A 21786-nucleotide genomic window follows, 5' to 3' on the forward strand; every position below is an offset into this window, starting at 1 on the left:
GCCAAAAACGAAGATGTTTAAGGAAGAATTTTACAAGACCTTGTTCCAGCTGTGGTTCTTCCTTTCTCAACAAACACCTTTGAGGGTTATGGTATTTTATATGATTAAACAGTCACTTTGAAATGAATGAATGAATATATATTAAAGTCTTGTGGTTTCACAACACTACATACTGTAAAGCATCATAATTCTGAAGGCTGGTCCTTGGAAAACACACATACTGTATACACCCATTAACTAACTGGTCAAAGTTTGCTAATCCCCACTAATGAGAATATAAACTTTAGCTGGACAGCTGTCTCACCCTTATTAATGGCCTGCTTGTGGCAAACTAACTTTGACTTCATATATGCAAAACTTAATTAGAAAGTTCTGCTTTCGGTGTCATGAAACAGTGATAACTTATTAATAATCATTTACTTAATTAAATATAAGATTAGAGTGAGGAGCTTAGTCAGGATGTGAGCTGCAACGAGTGGTTCTGAAAACATGCTTAAAACCATTATAGATATAATGATCCGGCATCTTCCTCACTAAATGAGGTGATTTTACCTGTTGAATTTTAAGAGTGGTACAAATAAAAAAAAAAGTATTAATATGTCCTGCTTATGCTTATTAAAAGGATAATGACTTCTTTTCATCAGCAGGTTGAAGTCTGTACTTCTGGAACATTCACAGATACCAATTTCTAACCTATCAAGACAATACAATATGGTGTGCACATAACAGGATCTTTAAAAAGGCAGGTCTCAGAGAAAACACAAGAAGCAGACATAAAATAAAAAGAAATACACTGAGGAAACACAACTCAACCATAAAAAACACTGGTTCTATTATTTTTCTTATCCTGCTCTATAAGTAGCTGGAAAGCTAATCAGCTTACTGACATCCCAGTCAAGCCTCTCTCCCAAAGTGTTTTCCAAACAAAACTGACACAATTTCACAATACCATGATCCCACAGCTAGCTGGATGATGGAAACCCTCCTTCCTTCTCTCCCTCTTGTATAGGCACATACTGTAACTTATAAAGAGAGCACACATTGACAAACCCTGGAAGTCTCCAATTCATAGCTTTTAAATGTCATCCAATATATTGTCTTCTTCCACTTGGCCCAGTACCTGAGAGTTGGAGGTCCTTCCCCAAAGCTTTCTGAACCTGCCATCCTATCGTATAATCAAATACTGGAACATTCTAACTGGGAAACTGACCTAACCATGATCTAACTCAAATGACTTCTTTAACCTACTTACCTGCCACGTCTTGTAAATCTGCATTCAATCTGTGTGCAAATGTTTACACCAATGTTCTTTACATCATTCTAACCTTAACATTAAAGCTGTTCTTTAGATGCCTAAATTGACAAAGTCCACTCAGAGCAACAGCTCTTACAGTAAGAAATAATTGATTACGTAGTGAAATTTTCCCATGAGCAAAGTGCAGTATTAGCTCATAGCTGTATGAAAGAAATCACAGGTAATGTTTAAACAGATGAACTTTGAGAAGACATTGATAGATGATGTGAGACTGAACTGTTCTAATTTAAATGGGTAAATCAACCCACCACTGCAGAGTCAGGGACAAGAATAAAGGGGCCCTAGAGGTTCCCGTGGAGGAAATAAAGAAGAGAAACAGATGGTCTGGCGCAGAAAGGGGAGCTTAGAGGTTGGGAGCAGGTACAGCACAGAATATGGACTGGGTCAGAGTAGACAAGACAGTGTATAGGCAACACAAAGAGTTTTAAAACTGATGTGTACAGCTACAGGAAACTACTGGAGGCAGGGAGTGACATGGGAGAAAGGACAGAGAGAATAGTCCATGTGAGCAGTAGAATCCTAAACTCGTAGGAGAGGGTGAATAGCTCTGGCCAGGAGCCTAGCCAGGAGACAGTTGCAATAGTCTAGGCAGAAATGCACCAGGGCCTGAACAAAAAGTTGTGTAGAAAAGTTAGTAAGGAAGGAACTGATCCTGTCAATACTGCTGAGAAAGAAGGGACAGGACTATTGCAAAGTACAAATGTGATTCTAGGCAAAGGAGGAAGGGGAGAGGGTGGAAGAGTCAAGAGCAATTAAAGACGGAGAGGTAAATGAGAAGAACAATGAAAACAGACGGTCATTTTAGAGAGGTTTAGTTAGAAATAATGGGAGTTCATTGAGGAAGAGAAAATTGAAAGACAGCCATTTATAAGAGAAAACCTGAACATCGTCCTCAAAAAAGTGGTATAAAAATCCGTAATTGGAAAGAAAAGGTAGTAGGGAGATAATGAAAAGTGAGAACAGCAGGGTACGTAGAACAGAGCCTTGAAGGACATCAATGGAGAGTAAGTGAAAAACAAAGAGCAAAAGTAGAGTCAAGAATACGAAATTACCAAGAGCTGACAGAAGGATAATGTGATCCAGTGTCAAAGGCAACAGAGAAGACAAGCAGAGATAAGGCCAATGAGAGGGAAGCAGCACAAGCTGGTTTAAAGTTATCTGTGAGAGGAAAAGTTTCAGATCAGTATGTTAGGCAAATGTCAGACAGGTAGTGAACAAGCAGTGAGTGTTGACAGAGGTAAGCAGAGATTTGTCCATGTATGGCCTATATGAGGGTTTTAGAAAGGTTGACTTTAAGACAGGAGTGATGGAGGCTTGTTTAAAGGAATTGGGAAAACAACATGAGAGAATAGTGAAGTTGAAGAGAGAGATTTAAGAAGGAAATCAGAGACAGGAGACTGGAAGAGGTGGGTAAAGAGAAAATCCTGAACATACTGTAGGTGGTAGCTTTATTGCCAGGAGCATGGAAGAGATGTGTCACAGAAACATCTGAAGGAAAGGAGGGCAGTGTAGGATTGAGAGGGTGCAGAATTAGTAGCTGAAAAGTGTGAATAGGGTGGTGAGGATGGAGGTTAATATCTTGCGGATGTCAGTAATATCGGTGGAGAAGAAGGAAGTAAAGTCATCAACTGAAATGAGAAGGTGGAAAGAGCCTGCATGCATTGTTAGTCAAAGACTGGATGATTGACTGATAACAGAAAAGTTTGTCTGAGACAAGAGATGAGGAAAAGGATGAGAGCAGAGAACAATAAAGGTCTCAGGCAGAGGAAAGTGAAAATCTCATTATTTTCCTGTCAGCTCAGAAGTGAAAGATTGTTTCTTTACCTTCCCCCTCCACCCATATAACTCATGAAGAACTAAAGATTGTTTTACTAATTATTGCCATTAGTATAAACATCAAATAATAAAATTGTTATACCTTTAACATTATAACTGTATTGTCCATACAAAAGTGTGGAAATATGTCTTAGCCATAAACAATTGAAAAAACAAATAACACTCAACACAAAATAAATTTATGTTAAAAAGAAACAATAGTCCTAGCCATGCAACAATACACACATACACATACACACATCCAGGTCTGCCCATACTACACCATCATTACATTAATCTGATAGCTTCATACAGGAAATAATCAATTAGCTCCATTCAATATACCCACAGCACAGGGGAAAAAAGTTCTTGTATACATTTATCTTGGCTATAGGTATTCTATAACACCTCCCTGATAGTAGCAGTTGAAAATCGGTATGAAGAGGGTTGTAGGGTTCAACCACCAATAAAATGAGTTTTCCTTTGAACTGCAGTATAATACAGCTCTTTAAGCTATTTCTGTGGTCGACCAATTATTTAACAAGCAGTGTTAATAATTTTGGCCAATTTCCCCTTTCTCTTAATACTCAGGCTACAATATTACACTGTGATACCAAAAGTAAGGATGCTTTCTACTAACATACAGTACACACAAACCTCTCTAAAACGTTTTGACACACTCAAAACCTTTTCAACTTCCTGATCAAAAATATCCTATATTTAGTATACATAAAATTAGAGTGATCATATCCATTTGTAATCAAACATTACATATTACTTGGGAAAATGAATTTAATCCAGAATTTTCTTTTCATTTTTCTGAGTATTAATATGTAACATACAATGACATTCCATTCAGGCCTGAGCCCTTAGATTTCTGTATATGCTATGGCTTGCCATTATACTTACGAAGAATAAAGTGCTTTCTAATAATGGATAGATTTATTATTAGAAATAAATGATGTGTAGATATTCCAGTTTTCAAAAGTAAAATAACTTTAATACATTAAACCACTACAATTTATAGTATAACCCTATAGTAAAAAAATGAACAAACCAAGTTTCATGATAACTGTATTTATTGGAAGAAAAAAACTGATTGCTTAAGCTCTGATTAAGTGTTATGAATCATAAAAATGTATTTTTCTACAGAAAAATGACTACATCTTAAGCATACATTTATGTGTATTTTGCATATGAATCTAAATGTTAAACAACTTCGATGTATTTAAAAGTCTAAGGTATGTAATTTGAATCATGAAAATTTTAACCTGAAAGCGGTTTACAGGAAGAAGACAAATTATGCTAAAGGACCTAAGCTGCTGAAAATGTCCTTTCAACACAGTTAGTAAATTGGATGTGTTAAAACCTCCAGAAGAAGCACCTTTCTGATTATATCATACTGCTACGCAGGTGGTTGATTGCAGAATTTCTCTGCTACAGTATGTACAGAGTTTACAAAAGGAGGTACACTGTACTATTTTCAGTTGTAAATAAAAATAATTCTGCTCTGCATCCTCTTAATGTATCATTTTTAAACCATCCTTACAACTTCACACACCAAATACAGCTCCATCCCTTAAATGCCTGGGAAAATAGATATGCTTTCAGGTGAAAATGAGGAAGGCTGTCAGCAAGAATGTCTCAGTCTTCCCCAATGAAAAGAGAGCAAAAACTAATAGCTTCCTGGAGTCCCATACTGGGGCACAGACAGCTCACAAGAAAAATGTAACACCAGAGTATGAAGGTGAAATAAAGCACAAAAAATGATAGAAGAGTATTAAAACTAAACAGAAGCCTAATCAGAGACTTAATGAATGCAGAAATACGATCTGAACACTAATTCTTTGGCAAATGTGTGGATATGGATTATACAGTATATAATGTGTAGTATATACAGTATATGGCAGATAATGGATATGGATTAACTAAAGGAATATAGTCACATGTTAACATAAACCTTTCCCGACTATATTAGACATTTATGGTCTGTATTCAAATATGATTCACCTATTTAATGCACATTTTCTTAGGATAACTAAGAAAAACAAAACATATGGTGGTGACTTGTTTAACTGGATTCGAAAATAGGATATTTTAAGATAAGATTTTTAAATATGATATTGTTCAAAGAAAGATTTTCTATAATGATCATTTGCCCCTTCTAAAATACTATATATAAAAAGAACGTTTTACATGTTTTTTGTTGAATTTGTTAAAATTATTAATTTTTTTTTTTAATTCTTACATTTTCTGTTATTCTTCCAGTTTTTTTCTCAGACAGAATTTAGACCTGTCAGAGAAAAAGAAATGACAGCACTGACAAATAAGCATAAGGAAAAAATGGTCTGTTGTAATACATGTTATAAACTAATACCTCTTCCAGGAGTATAGCATTTTTAAATTCCAGTACTAGAGCCTATTGACTAGACAAAAAAGCTGTGAGAGGCAATACATAATATAATTTACTGGAAATTGTGGATTTTGTCATTTCTTCCTGGTTTAGTTGTTTCAATCAACTACAGTAAAGTACAAAATTTAGTACAACTACTTTTAGTCCTTGACTAATTATCTACCTGTCACACTTATAACTTTTCCAGTTCTGTAACAGTTCATGGATTAAAGAAGCCTGCAGGATTTGGGCTTTAAAAAAAATAAATCTCAGCTTCCTCATCTTATTTATTTTAAAACAGCTCACTGTGTTACACAATGAAATATTATTTCTAACCCTAGATTATTTCATGGATCTATGTCTCCCACACACAATTCTATTGGTTGTGCAGTACCCTTTTTACAACCTGTTTACTTTAACCAATAATTTCAGTTCACCAGCTTTAAGAGACTAATGAGGTAAGTTTAAAATAGCTTAATGAAACACATTTTTAGTGTTTCTTTAATTATTGCAGTTACTCCTCCCATTCTCACCAGGCATATAGTGACACTGACACATCTTACATCTAGGTAAATATTTACAATTCAGGATTGTAAACCTGAAGTGTGTGTATTTGTTTCCCTCATATAGTACAGTATGTGCCTACTTTTATTTTGTTTCTTTTTAATCCATTGTTTCTCCAACTACTTGGAAAAAATGCTTAATTACTAAAAGAAGTAAAGCATTCAGCACATATGTTTTATTACAACTGACCTATTAGTAGCCTACAAATAAATTTCTCATTTCTGGCACTGATCCTGAACGGAACTGCCAAGGAAATATAATTCAGGACATTTGCTAGATTCTTAACATAGGATGGGCTTTATATAATAGATTTACATAATTATGAAAACAACTCAATACGCTTGTAACAACTCTGTATTAAGTTTGAATAAAATATATTATCATACATAGCCATATGTAGTATATTCAACATCCACAGGATTTGTAATAACAGGCAAATACCTTTTAGTCTTCTTTGTTAAATTGGGGTATAGGTCTCCTTCCAAAATTCCTTAAAAGAAATTTAATTGCTGTTTCTTTCAGATATCACATTCTCCCATTTCTGATTTACAGGAAACATAAAAACCTTGTATATAATTTAGCAGACAATGACTGCCAAAAAAAAGACTGTACGAACCAACCTTTGAATATACTCCAGGCATATAGGCTATTTTCTTTTAAAAAAACATGTGGTATCAGAGTAACAGACAATGTGATAATTACACACATTGTAGAACTGTAGAATAAACGTTTTCTGTGTTCGTGGTTATTGTTCCTCATAATAAGGGGTATTTTCTAATAAGACAGTTTATTGGATGGATGAGATGATTAATGTTTTGATTAGACTAAGTGCCTGTATAGAACTCCAGAGGACTTTAGGATTAAATTGCATTACCAAAAAAAGCCCCCCAAACAAACAATAATACAACATAACAATATTTCCCCACTATTAAGACATATGAAACAAGGCAAACGGGATATGAAATTCCCCTAGAAATTTACATCAGGCTAATCTACAGATACAATCTATAGGTCTGTATCTCTTTATCTCAGCTATGCTGGGCCTTTTAAGATATGGCTATCCTATTAATACGATACATTTCCTGTGCATTGCAGTTCCTTCACAAAGACATAATTGTATGTTTTACTTTATTTAAATACATTATAAACAAGAGATTATTCCTTTGTATTTCTCTTGGCCATTTACATGTACACCAAACCAGCTCAACCAGTTTTGTACATTATATAAAACAAAATTAACCTGATCTCACAAATACCTTAAGACTTTCAAATACCAAACTATGCAGGAAAAATATTATTTTAACATTGATCTCATTATTTTTCAGTTGTGGTATAATTATGTAAAGCATCTGACTTAGGTACAGATACCTGCAATAAAAAAAGGAACGACTCTGGTAAAAAAAAAAAGTTTCTAAAATGCCTTAAACCAAATATGGTAATGCCTCAGGGACTGATATACTGTAACATAGACAGGATTGTCAATGAAATGAGACCAAGTAATCTACAGTACTTACAGTATAGTATTTCTTTCCCATTGTAGTGTATTTTGTGGTGTTCACTCCCCTTATTGTGTTTTGTGATCTCACCATGTGTGTGGCTGCCTGCGCTTTCTGTTTGGTAGTGCTGGCAATGGGAGTTGTTTTTTGAGTATATGGATGAGAGTGTGTGGCAAGGGCTGTCTGCCTTCTGCACAAGTGCACACTTTGATATTTGCTGCAATTCTGCAGTTTTAGTTCAACTTTTGGGTATACTAATAGTGTACTCACTGCTTTATCAAACAAAAATTCCATTTACTCCTGAAGAACATACAGGTATGGCACTTTTAAGCGCTACAATTTTTTACTAAAATATACCAGAACTTGTTTTATTCTTAGCACTTCTCATATGCTTTTTAATCCAAGTTGTTCAAAAATCATAGGAAAATTACTTCTCAGTGGCCATGGTGTGCAAATCTGTTTGGAAAAACCCTGTTTCATGAAATGGTGAAATTGTTTATGCATGACTAAATAAAATGTAAATATTAACTTTAATTATTAACAGGGCAAGTGCTGAAAGTCATTTAGGGCAAGAGAATAGAAGCACACACTCGAGTAAGCTAATTTTTCACTTTCACTCTGAAATAGGAGATTCCCTGAACCTCAAACACAGACAATAGCTGAAAACAACAAAAATAAGTGGCAAACTAAAGGAAAAAAAAGTTTTTTTAAAAAAAAAACAAGACTTGGAAATGAAAACAGCAAAGTGAAGCAAGAAAGTAGAGGGAGACAATATAATGTCTGCAAAGAACTACATAGTTGAGTCTATCAATTTAAAGCATTAAGAGTATATACTGTACTGCTTAAAAACATAAATCTGATTTTTTTTATTAAGAACATTTCTAAATAAAAAAAGGGATTTGTCTGTTTAGATAGTTAATGACAGTTCTTTGAAAATGAATAAGAAGTGACACAATATTACTACTTCAATAATTAAAAGTATTTATCATTAATATTTAGCTTAGTGAATTTCTAAATAATGAGCAGCATGGTGGTGCAGTGGTTAGCATTGCTCTGCCTCACACTGCTGGAGCCCTGGGTTCAATTCCAGACCTGGGGTGCTACCTGCATGCATGTTCTGCATGTTCTCATGTTTGCGTGGATTTCTGCCATATGCTTTGGTTTTCTCCCCCAGTTTCTCCTAGTAGGTTATTTGGCTTCTGCGATAATGGGCCCTTGTGTGAGTGTATGCATGTCTGTGTGTGCCCTGCAATAGACTGGCATCCCCTCCAGGTTGCATCCTGTCTTGAGCTTGTTGCAGTTAGAAAACGGGAAGATGGATGGAATTTCTAAATAATGTGTTTCTATTGTGATTTGAAGGTTTCAATTAACTTCCACAAAGCAATAAAGATGGCCTTCCGTGTGGGCAGGAGGCTATTAAATAAACCCCACAACTTCTTTTATTTAAATATCACCCAGCTAAAAATCCCACCATTAATACGTTTGGTAATTTGCAACTAATTAGGGCTGTAGTTTTTAATAAAACCCCACCAATCAAGGTTACCACTATTAAGGAACACTAGTCTATCATTCAGTGAAATGGGACAAATTAAATTTTCCAAAACAAAAACAATTATATTGCCAGCATATTGTTGTTCGTTTAAACTGCCTTTCATGGTAGTTAATGACAGGTGTTTAAAGGAGAGTAGGAAAGTCAAGATTAAATTATTACTTGAAATAAACCCTACTCAAGAACAGCAATTGTATAACTACATTCCAAATGCTAGAAATATAGTAATATGTACAGTATATCTATAAACCAAGGGGCAAAAGACAAAAATGTAAACATGAGAAACATTTAAAAAATTACCAGAGTTTAATGTACACAAAGAAATATTAGCTCTGTATATCATTAGTCTCTCTCCTGCTAGTGTTAGAAGTTTCACATCAACTTATTTGTGTTTAAGAACATATCATAATGCAACATATACAGTACAGGCTGAAAATAAGAGGAAGCCATTCAGCTTATTGCTCACTTGGTAGATTAGTAAATAAATTATTAATCTTTAGTCCAGTTGTTTCTTGAAAAAAACATCTTTCTGAATGTTTCAGATACCCACTACTCTTTGTGCAAAGAATTATTTCCTATTTTCCATATTAACCAAATTCCCATTTTAAATCCTTTGGGACGAAATTTGTGTCTATTTTATTATATACTGTACACTTGGATGTACATAATCTCCTTTCAATTTCCTTCTGCTTTTATTAGATGGTGTTTCACCATGCAGCTTGACAAGGATCCAAAGAATGCAGTCAATACTATCAAGGAGTTAAGCAGGATAAAAAAGTATAAAGTCTTAGATTAGTCAAATCAAGCCATAGATTTAAATTTACTGTCTATTTAGAATCCAGTCCTTTTCCACTTTACTAGTGAGATGTTTGATTTTGCTCCATTGGAAACGACCGGTTGCACCCACCTTCGTTCACTGGGAAAGGGATGTGACATACTTTCTCCACCTTGAAAAAATTAGGCTTTCCCTCTGTGGCTCAGCTGCAAAATTGTATTCTGCCTGGCAACCCTTTTTAAACTTCAAGATCTTGCAGCTCAGCCCAAACATATGGACTAGACAGTGGCTTCCCTCTTCTGTCCTTTCAGTACTTTTTAAAATTTTGTTCCTTTTTCATTTGTTTATCTTGTCACAGTCTCTGGTTTCCTTTTTATTACTCCTTTACTCCTGTTTTTATCTCATTGTTGAATTTGCACAGTTTGTTTAGGTACAAAGTCATGCCATGATGATTGTTCATGTTTGTTCATTATTGTATATGGTACCATGTAATATTCTTCCTTTACTCTGAAAAGCCAATTAACAAACTGAATATAAAATCCAACTGAGCATACATTTTATATGCTGAGTAAAAAAACACCAAGAGTAATTTCTAGTTTAGCAGTAACTGACATAAGAATCATTGTCTTTAGTTAGGAGGATAAGTGTCGTCTCTTTTATGAATTATTATCTCATTTGCAATTCACCCATCGGTAGGTACTGCTCAGAAAAATGTCTTCTGCTCATCAAATGGCTTAACCTGCACTTTTCCATGACAGATTACTCAGTTAATGCTCAGTCTGATACATGAGTGAAACCACACTATTTTTTTTTATTTTTGCTACACAGAAACTGTTGAATTAATTTACTGAATCTAAATGTGATGAGCCTTTATGATGATGGCTTACTATAAAACCTCTGCTTTAAAGAATGGTACTTAAAAATACAGTACAATAGTTTAAACAACAAAATCCTATGGCCATTTTTGCCTGTCTTGAGCCTCTCTCATTCCAACACTTGGCAGGAAACATGAAACTATAGAAACATATTCCTCATTTTTTTTAATCTGATATTGTATTCTTCAAGTACTTTCATCGGCTGATTGACAAGTTCAACCCCAACCCATACTGCCAATGTTGCAAACTATGAAACCAAGGACGGTATGTTATTTAATAGGTCTCGGTTGCTAGAGCCTCCTTTGTTATACGCAGTGGAAATATACCATTTTATTATAATTTGTGATGTTCTGGTGGGTCAAAGATTTGATTAAATTGGGGTACAGATGGCATAAATATGGAAAACAAAAGTGGTAAATTAACCTATTTTTATGTAAATGACATCTCTTCATGGATACTAATCTGGAACAAAAAAGTAATTAACAGTTAAATAAAGATTAACTTCTTAATAATATGCTCATTGATTTTAAAAAAGTACAGCTCACAGAGCATGAACTGCTGTTAAAACTAATGTTAAGCTAGTTAACCCTTAAGCCCTGCAACTCTATGATAAAACAGAATACCAGGAGGTTGGTGCTCTAATGTATGCAGAACAGGCACAGTAAAGCAAGTCATGTACTGAAACAAATCTCTGGGAGTGAACACCCTCCTTAACATGTTTATTGTCTACACCACTGTGTATACAATTTTTATCAATTAAATGGTGAACTTTTATGCCTAACTTTCATCACGAAATTAAACATCTCCACATTTGTACCTAGTGATACAAAAGATATACAGTATTGGTTAAACATACCATTTTTCTAACCACCATTTCCCTCAATATAAAATGTTGCTCTGTGAACCAGAAAGCATTCTTTCATTATTACTGTGTCTGGCCAGCAAAACACATCATCCACATGCCTTTGCAACTGCTAGTTAATTTGGTTTAGTTTTGAGTCTACACCCTTTAAGCAAGATGTACTGCATGTGCATAGGAGGTTTAAGTTCTGCAAGATATGAAATGGTTCAGTGAGCATATAGCAAACTAACCCCTACAATACAGGTGGAGCACTCTAAAAAACAAATTATAAAAATCAAACAACAATATCCTATCTTGAACACAAATAAAAAATAAAATGTAGTATTATACTATTAATGTAACAATGCTTTCAGGTAAATTACTGTTGATTTACCATGATTACAGAAAAAGCATACAGTATCAGGTTACGTTCATATGTGAGCGTTCTATTCAACACTTTTTACTGAACATAAACATAGTGTACAGTTATTTCCTAATATCACATTAACCATTTAATGTTCCTCCATTTTTGTAAAAATAGGACACAGTAACTGGACAAATAAATGAGGGACTTGATTCTCTGAAGTACTCAGAGTATACAGTGTATACTAATAATGGAAAACCTCAGTATTTAAAATGTAGGTGCACTGGTCATGCACAGCAGCTGCAATGAAATGTGCAGTCCATTAGAAAGTGAAAGTATTTGACAACTGACATTAACTAAGAAGAAGAGTGGGAAAAGTCTTCTTTTATGACACTTGCTTAGCAACTAATCTGATTCTCCATCAAGTTATCAAAAAAAAGTATTTTACAATTTGTACTGTACTTCCAGAGCTACAGAGCTGTAGATGTTAAAGGGCCTTGACATACTAACATGATTTTGGTTTGCTAAAACTAAGCTGTTATTTATGGAAACTAAATTCTCTGTGACATGTCTGTGGGTTTGTACACTGCTGCAGTTTCTGCTGAAATATTCTTCTGACCATGTTGTTAAGCCAGCATCTTGGTAAAACCAGTTAGGCTGCCTCAGAGCACTCAATTCAGACAACTGCCAGCTGCTTTGAAGCATGACCCATTAAAATAACCCTATACCTCTAACCTTAATGCAGCTACAGAAGATGCTGTTACTAAAATGAGATAATGTCAGATAGTTATTTTTTAATGACAGCAACCAGATGTAAAAGAGAGCAAGGAAAGAAATCAAGCACATAATAAACAGGAAATAAAATGCTGAAAACTCTTAATGCTTTTGAAAATAATCTCAGCAGAAGTCATGTATTTCAAAATATGAGTATATGTAACATAGACTATGTATGCTGTACAGTCGTTCAAAATCACTAATGAGTTTGCACAAAGTACAATGGATTTTAGGATTAATATAAGCCATTTCTTGCCATACTATAAATGTGTCCTTTCAGAATGTAGAATAGTTCTTTACAAAATAAATGTCATGTACCAACTGAAATAGAGGATATGGATCATTTTTATATTGAACATCAAAAGGATTTTTATTCCTGTTGTTATTTTTAAAAAGTACACAGATTTTGAACACTGATTAAATGTTTTCTGTGTCATTTTGTTAATTGGTCATTCATGACTAACCACAATGCATGTTAAGGACTGTTACAGAAACACGAAATCACTTCTTTAATGAGAGAGCTGTTTGGCATAGGTGATGAGATGATTTAACCTGCTGAGGATCAAGCCTGAACAAAATAAAGAAAATACAAGAGAAAATAATATATCCAGAGAACAACTCACTGTGTCATCAGTATGGTGGACTAAGGCACTACACTGTTGTTTGGCCAGGTCTTGGGCCTTATTTCTTGCCCTTCCTGAGAGATCTTGAAGTAACAAAATTCTCACTTTCGTGAGAGATAAGAATGCTGTGGATGCAATACCTGTAAGAGTTGACCACCTGCAAAACATGTGTGGGATGACCTGGGATGATGTGTGGCATCCTGTGCTCAGAGACCAGTGAACAGGCACATGCCAAAGAAAGCAATGGGACAGAATTCCACAAGACAGCATCTCCAACCTGGTGCAAAGCCAGCGTCATAGATGTATAGCTTGTATTGCTTCCAATGGAGGCCACCAGCCTGTGAGTTTCAAAACAGAGCCTTTTCATAACAAGCTTTATTAGTATAATGAATTTCCCTGTCATGCCTGTTCTCTTAAATGTCAGTGCACCTGCTACACAAAAGATCATAATTTTCCTGATAATTACTTTGTGACTTTACTGTAGTTGTAAGTAATAAGTCTCTTTTGCTGCTCTATATACTGTAGAATATACACACATCCCACATTGATCTCAAACATACTGTACATACTGTACAGCAACACTACCTGAACTAAAAGGCTCCCTTGTTAATGGAGACATCAGGTATACAACTTAAGAAATCTTTCTGCAAAGATTTCACTCTCAAGTTGTCTCCCATGCAATCCTTACCCCTACCATGAACAAGAAGGAAAAACTATTACGTGAAACGGATTTCTTTAGGATTTTCTCCTAGTTTTTACTGAATTTCGAACAAAATGAAAAATGGAAAGAATGGTCTTATGATGGAAGCAGCAGCGTGGAGTGCACTTCAGTATGAAAAACTTCCTGTGCTGTACAATAGTACAGATGCAGACAGAGCAGCATCATTGTGCAGCCACTACTGCAACAACAAAAAGAAAATACTTTCCACACTAACGCTCTTCTATACACCATTATTCAATCCTGGTTACTGAAACTTAAATATTTCCTGCATCAACACTGACAGCTTCTTTTAATGCAGCATTTTGCAATCAAAGCAGCAATTTTGCTCACTGCATGAGCCACTTCTGCAAGTTTATTTTCGTGTGGATGTTATCTTGCGGAAACTGAGATTTCTCCTTAATGATAGCTCTCCACATTGCTAGCACTTCTGAAATGATACGAGACACTCATCATTTTGTGGGTTGGGATGCAGAACTAATGCATCCAGAGAAAATATTTATCACAACACAGTGATGCATCAGTGTTATTATTTCTCCCCCTGTACCTAATGTTGAAATTGTTATTAATCTTTTCCTCTTTCTTGTGTTCAATGGACATGGGTGTACTGTGACTTTCACCATCTAAGAATTTCTAAAGAGCTAAGAACCTTTCTTTTGTGGAAGAAAAAAGGCTTGTATAAACATAAAAGTGTACATACAGTTGTTTTTTTTATAAATACTTTTATTATTATTAGTATACCATTTCTATTTGGAAGAAAGTTTCAAGCTTATTTTTGATTACATAACAGCTGCCAAGTGAAAGCCTTGGCTGAGAGCAAGAACAGACATTTGCTGCACTTTGTAAAAGGAAGTGTGACACCACTCTTGCTGTTTCACCTGATGAATCAGTAGAAAATCAGAAAGGTTCTGTAGTGTGGCAGAATATCTCAAGATGTCTATCGAGACAGAGCCTTTCAGTGCCTGTGTCATGTATGTTGGTGTAGATATGCAGTGTGTGTGAATTCAGAAAAGTTCAGAACGATTCTTCCTTGTCATCTGTAGAAAGACAAATCAGGAAGACAAAAGCAAAAGAAGGAACAAAACGTTTTGTCACATGAATCTGGAATTGTACAGAATAGCTTTCTATAACCAGACTGTAGAAATTGTGCTTCCTCATATTTTAAGCAGTTCTTTGTAACACCAAATTCGTGACAGAGAGAAAGAAGTCTACAGAGCTTAGCACATTAAAAAAGAAAAGGTCTCATAAATCTTTAAATGGATCTATGTGGAGGTAAAAGCAATCAAAGTGTTTTTTTTTTCAAAATGTGATTAAAGGCATCTAGAAAATTCACAACATAAAAATTCTGATAAAAAGAATGATATTGTTGGTTGCTTACAAATAGTTAATACAACCCTTCTTTTACAAGTTAACCAATTGTAAACAGCAAAAGCTCAGAGAAAGACTGTGATAAAGTATTATTTTCTTTACAAAAAAATATTATGTACAGTTTAATATAACTTAGGTACAGATAAAAATACTCTAATGTATACAGAACATCTCTTAAAAATCTGTATGATGCACACCGATTTACTGCATATATAAATGTAGTCACACCATTATTGTTTATTACTGCAAAATGTGTACAGTATGTGTAATAAATACAATAACTGCCAACTCATTAAGTCCATTTTCAAGTGAAGCAGATTCAATTAATAAGAAGCTGACTACTTTCAGGCATTTCCCTGCAATGGACTAGCCTCCCATCCGGAGTGTATCCTGCCTTGCACCCATTGCTTTCTGGGATAGGCTCCAGCTCCCCCGTGACCCTGTCTTGCATAAAGCATAATGGAAGGATGGACTTTCTAAATAAGGACTGATGTTTGTTTCCATTAGGTTTATCTGGATCATTTTCTTCCCCTCCATTACGAGCCTTCTTTAAGTTCTTATGTGAAAGTTATAGGGAAGGTAAAAAAATTTAACCACACCTTACTCAAGCATCATATGCAATAATGTTTAACTTTCACTTACACTGAAGGAAATGCAACAATCATGGTATACTATATTCCTTGTATAATGAGTAAAGCAATCTCCTGCTCAAAGAACAAAACACGGAATACAATGTCATTCAGGGATACACAAAACAATTCATACTAAGGTTAGATTTTCTCCAGATTATAGGTCTCAAGGGTCAGACACATCCAAAAGCATTACTCCACTTTCATAATACTCATTTAAGAGCACTAACAGAGGACCGTTAAATATTTATGAAAAAAAAACTATTACTAGTAGGCTGTAACATTTCAGATGTATTTTTCTCTTCCATGGATGCAGTATCTTGTCTTGCCGAGCAACATTATGATCAAACATTATGATTAAAACATTTTATTTTTAAATACTACATATTCAGAATCTTTTGAGACAAAGAGTAAATGCAGCTTTCATTGTGGTAACTTTCAGAATATTTCCTTCTCTGCAGTGTTTCAAATGGCAACATGAATAGCAATTAAAAATGTATGTCCTCTCCAGTGACGTTTCCTGAACTTTATGCTAAACTAAATGGTTTAACTGGAATGGGCATTTTAACATTTTATGAATACAAATATATCACTGTACACAGAGGAGAATGCTCATTTGTGAAAGAAAATTCCTGCACTGTTGCATGTCATTCACAGTGTATTCTCCTGTGGAATCAGCCTTACTTGTTCATTTACAGTATATGTCTGCCTCATAACAACATGCTGGAATTCCCACATATTCCCTTGTTAGTCACGGTTTATAGGTATGTCTGCCTAACAACACGCTGGGAATCAGAAGCACTTCATTTCTATTTGAAAAGGGTCGCTTCCCCTTCTCTTCTTAAAGGACAGCACCTTTTTTTCCCAACAAGACCATTTTGATGTGATAAACAAAGCTTTAAATAAACATTCAAAATTTAAAAATTAAAAAAATGGGTATGGTGAATTTTACAGTCTTCCCACTAATGAAACTGTGGGCTTATTGAAGACTCTCTCAAGCCCTTACATTTTCAACAAAACAAACTGAGTTCTGCATTAACCAATATGGTCACATGACATGCATATTTATAAGCCCTTCCAAAATATTGCTGTCATGAGGCGCTGCCGATTTGCAGACTTCATCAAGAATCACAGCTTTGTAAATTAAACACCATGTTAGTTTTTGCACCAACAATGCTCAATAAACAGTGGTGTTGACAAACGCAGTCTACCACAACCGCTCCTGCTTAGCAATTGTTTTATTGATTACCTTCAAACTTTAGTAGTAAAATATTGCTACCGCCATGATGAACAAATGGATAGATTTTTCTTTTTTCCCCCTTGCCGATATGTGGCCTATGACACTAACCCCGGCTGTTTTTATAAAATATTATAAATATGCCTGTCCAACTACAGTAAGTCATGACAATTACCCAGCATATGACTAACACCTGACAAAGCGATACTTCTTGCCTGAACCATTGTGGACACACAAGATGCCTCTTCTTGATAATTGCTACACTGATTGAAGTGAAACTCTGAAGTTTACATGAACAACCAAATCTGCTTCTGATCTGCAAGCCATCTAGCTTTGATTATTATTTGCTCTGGTGGGTTATTAACCATGTGGTGAGACAAAGCAATCTTTTTCTTTGAAGGACTGCTTGGCCAATTAACCCCATACTTGGAAGGGATCATTCTAGTGGAAAGACATCTAGAGACAGCATTTTTGTAACAATTTTAACTGTCATAACCTGGTAACCATGGCAGTAATTGACCTGAAACTTAGTAGAAGACACAGCTTGCAGCTATTCTTCAGAGTTCTCCACCTGGTAGTCACAAGCTTGGAGATACCTGCCCTTTAACATTAGCTCCTTTTCTACAAAAATTGTGTCTGGTCAATTAACTCCAAACTTTAAAAGAACAATGATACCACCAATAGAATGAATATATTGTATGTAAAAACAGTGTACCCTGCAAACCAAAATGGCTGTCAAACCATCATTTCTTTTTTTCCCCACATGGCCCATAACACTAGTTCCTGCTGTTAAAACCCATTTCTAATTAAACTAATTTAACTGTTAACATGACTAGCATCTTTCTAGCGACCATGCCACCATTTCTTTCTCTCACAAGCTGCCTCTGCCTCGACAGGTGCTACACTAACTGAATCGAACCTTTTGGATTTGATGAACAAAAGGCTGTGCCTCACTCATTACTGAGATAATCTCCACACCCACAGCAGGCCATTTTATCGATTGCTAGATGAAATGCAGCTTCTTAAACAAAGTGCTACTGTTCAAGGTCTGCTTGGCCAATTAACTTCATACTCTGTTAGTATCAGTGAAGGGATAAGACAGATCACATACTGTCTGGTGAAATGGTAGCCCTGTATGAACCTCAATTCCCACCGTTACAGTACATGGGGTAGGGAGCAAAGAGGAATCCTTCAAGGCTGCATGCTCCAGTTTTTTCAGTTACAAATTATCATTTATATGGTACCCCTGTTTCAAATCTTCAATGTGATTACCCCAATAACTTTGAACTCCACTTCCCCACTGACCAAGCCCTCATGAAATCCAAAGTGTTTTCTTAAGATGCATTTTCGGAACCATATAAATTTTGAACCAGAAACAACAGTGTCTGATGAGCATTAGCTTAAAGAAGATGTCACCTCCTACTGTACTCATGCAGTAGCCTAGCCTGCAAGGGTTCTGAAACTTTTTATATGCCTTATAGTACATTTATTATGTACTATATTTTAATTCTTAATCATTCTACACATCTACGTTTTGTTCATTTTAAAAAGTATCAAAAGGAACAAAAATGTTAGATGAATGATTTTACAAGGATAAAAAACGTATCTACCTCACTGTAGTCTTTAGATGGAATAAACAATACTAAAGGACAGGGCAACGCCATCTGCTAAAGAGAAATTTTAACTTTAAGCAAGCGCTCCTGGAAATAAAAAGCATAAAAACAAGAAAAGCAGAACACTAAATACAGTAGTTTAATGATTTGAATGCACATCAAGTAGCATGTGTCCTGATTAAATGTCTATCGTTTTTTATTTAGTTTATTCTATGATAATGTCGAAAAACGTCCTCTACAACGCACAATACTTCAGCCCCAGATAATTATGTTGTGAGTGGGGGATACACTGTGTCAAGGAAAACAGGTACAGGTGATTATCTTACAGCAGTACTTGGTGTCGGACCAGATAGATCAGTAGATCAGATAATACACTCCATTATTTACTGGATAGTGCAATTTAAGGTGCCAACATTAGGTTGTAAAAGAAACAAATCACTGCAATCAGACCACTGCTTTTTTCCCTACATTTACCCGAGTGACTTGCCATAATAAAAGAGAAGGTTGTCGTTTTTCGTTACATTTAATATTTTAATTGTCGAGGTCTTCAACAATTGTTTACATCAAGTACATTAGAGTCAGATAAAAAAATAAAAAGCTTAATCAATATTGAAAGGTTGCCAATAATGGCCGCAGTCAAATTACATGATGTACTGCCACTTGTCAGACAGATAATCCGTAAATAAAATTTAGGTCGATTGGGTTAAACGGGCAACGACATTCGAAAACGGGGTGAAGGGAGGTACCGTATTTGGAACTAAGTTCATAACGTTGAAAGAAACAAAAAGATCAAGAAAGGTAACATTCGGCAGGAATTCCAACATTCAGATTTGTTGTATTTAAAAAATCACATTTTACTGTAACTCTATCCTTGTTGCGTGATATGCTTCACAACAATTGCAACGACTACGCCCTGCAACGTGAATATTATTTGTAAGTGTAAGTTGTGAAACGCGTTCATCACCTGTCACTGTCAGACCAAGTGTAACGTCACATCAAGACTGTTCTGTGATAAATAAGTGTATCACGTGGATCTGGTATTCTGAAACTGTCAGTACATGTCACAAACTGATTTACGGATCGTGAGCTGTAAACCAGAAGATATATGTTTATGATTTTGTTTTAACAATTCGGATATACAGTGTCTGTGGGCATACAGGTACATTTCAAATCAGACATATCGCAAGCCCAAGTTATCACAGTTGGGACTCATAAACTTACCTATTCCGAGTCCAACCACAACTCTTCCAACGAGAAGAATCTCTTTCGTTGGGGAAACGCTTAGCACTATTCCCCCGGCGGAGAAAATGAAGCTAGCCAACAAGATGCACACTCTGCGCCCGAATACCCCATTCAGAGCTCCGCCAGCCAAAGCAGACACAGCCGCCGAGCCGACAGTACTAGAGACCAAAAGCTCCTGCCAGAGAGCACTCAAATTCATTTCCTTCTTGAGCAGGAGCATCGCTCCCGAGACAACTCCGGTGTCATAGCCAAAGAGGAAGCCTCCCAAAGCAGAGAAGATCGCCAGGACATACACGAACCCAGGTGTCACATCTTGCTGGAACTGCTTTCGAGCTGCTCTTTCCAAGTCCCCCGTAGCAGCTGCGGTCGAGCCCTGGCTGTTGATACTGGAGCTGGAGGGAGCCTTGATGAGACTCCTCTCTCCATCGTCGTTGACTTTCTTTCTTCTCTCCCCCATCAGATTGCTTAAGCTCCTAAGATTATATTCATTATCGCTGGATTTTCGGGACATAAGGAATCTACAATACCCAAATTCTTAGAACTATGTTCAGACAATGAAATGTGATTTGCAATAAAATGTTAACAAACATCAAACGAGTTTCATAATATTTAAAGCTGTTTTAAGACCTTCAAGTGTAGCTATATATCTGTTGATAGTTTCACTTCTAAAATAAAGTTGCACAAGCGCAATACACTCAAATCCCCTCCTCACTGATACAGACGAGTGAGTTCTCTGCTGAAAGAACAACATTGAAGAAGCAGAGAGCAGCTCAAGGAGGAGTCACCTCTGTACGTCACAGGGAGTATGTAGCCACATGGGTATCTGTAGAAACACGCCTGGTTTAATGGCGATAACCGCATTGGAACACTGGTTTGATAGACGTATTTTATGTTTATAACATTTTCTAGAGGTTTACGCAGATTTTCGAGGCAACGGGTCATTTTGTGTTTTTATTTGTTTCGTAATTGTTCTGTGCAAGATCAGTGTCCAACCCTCGCTCAGAGTGCCACAATGGAGCTGGTTTCTTACGTTAAAAACATCAATTTAAGACTTGAAGCTAGCGATTAGATCAATTTAACAAGTTAACTGCTTGAAATCAGGAATAGACCATTTTAGTCCCTGAGAGCTACGGGGTGCTACATTTTACATTTCAGACGATTTTATACCTAAATAACCTGTTTCATTGCTAGAAACAATATAGTTCAAAGTGTATCATCAAGTGAACTGATGATCTAAGGGGGGGACCATAAAACCAGGACCAGCCAACCGTATTACCTAAATTGATTGAATTCATGCATTTTAATCTCCTAGTTATATAGGCGAGTTATGTGATGATGCTTTTTCTCACTGAACTACTACTAATTTTCTGATTTTACAATCCAGCTTTATGATCACATTACTGCATGCTAACTTTTTTTACTTCTGTGAATTATGTTTTTGCATGTAAGTGATAATACAAACTATAAGACTGTATTGTGCAATAATAGAATGTACAAATGCAGAAAGACAAATTGGACTATTCACAGTAGTGTATATCTATTTCAAATCTTATATTTCACCTGTATAAACTGAATATCAATTTACACTTATCACTA

The 21786-nt window shown here is 35.6% G+C and overlaps 1 protein-coding gene across 2 annotated transcripts in view; it reads right to left on the reverse strand.

Moving 5' to 3' along the window:
• slc2a13a (solute carrier family 2 member 13a) overlaps positions 1–20962 on the reverse strand; it is a 131054-nt gene extending 110092 nt beyond the window's left edge. For both annotated transcript variants that reach the window (XM_088923623.1, XM_088923622.1), the window contains exon 1: positions 20170–20962. In XM_088923623.1, the coding sequence (XP_088779749.1) occupies positions 20170–20701 (532 nt within the window). In that variant the 5' untranslated portion in view covers positions 20702–20962. The remainder of the gene's footprint in view (positions 1–20169) is intronic.
• Positions 20963–21786: the final 824 nt, after the last annotated feature.

This window comes from Atractosteus spatula, chromosome 8 (genome assembly GCF_055471065.1).
Source record: "Atractosteus spatula isolate fAtrSpa1 chromosome 8, fAtrSpa1.hap1, whole genome shotgun sequence".
Classification (NCBI taxonomy): domain Eukaryota; kingdom Metazoa; phylum Chordata; class Actinopteri; order Semionotiformes; family Lepisosteidae; genus Atractosteus; species Atractosteus spatula.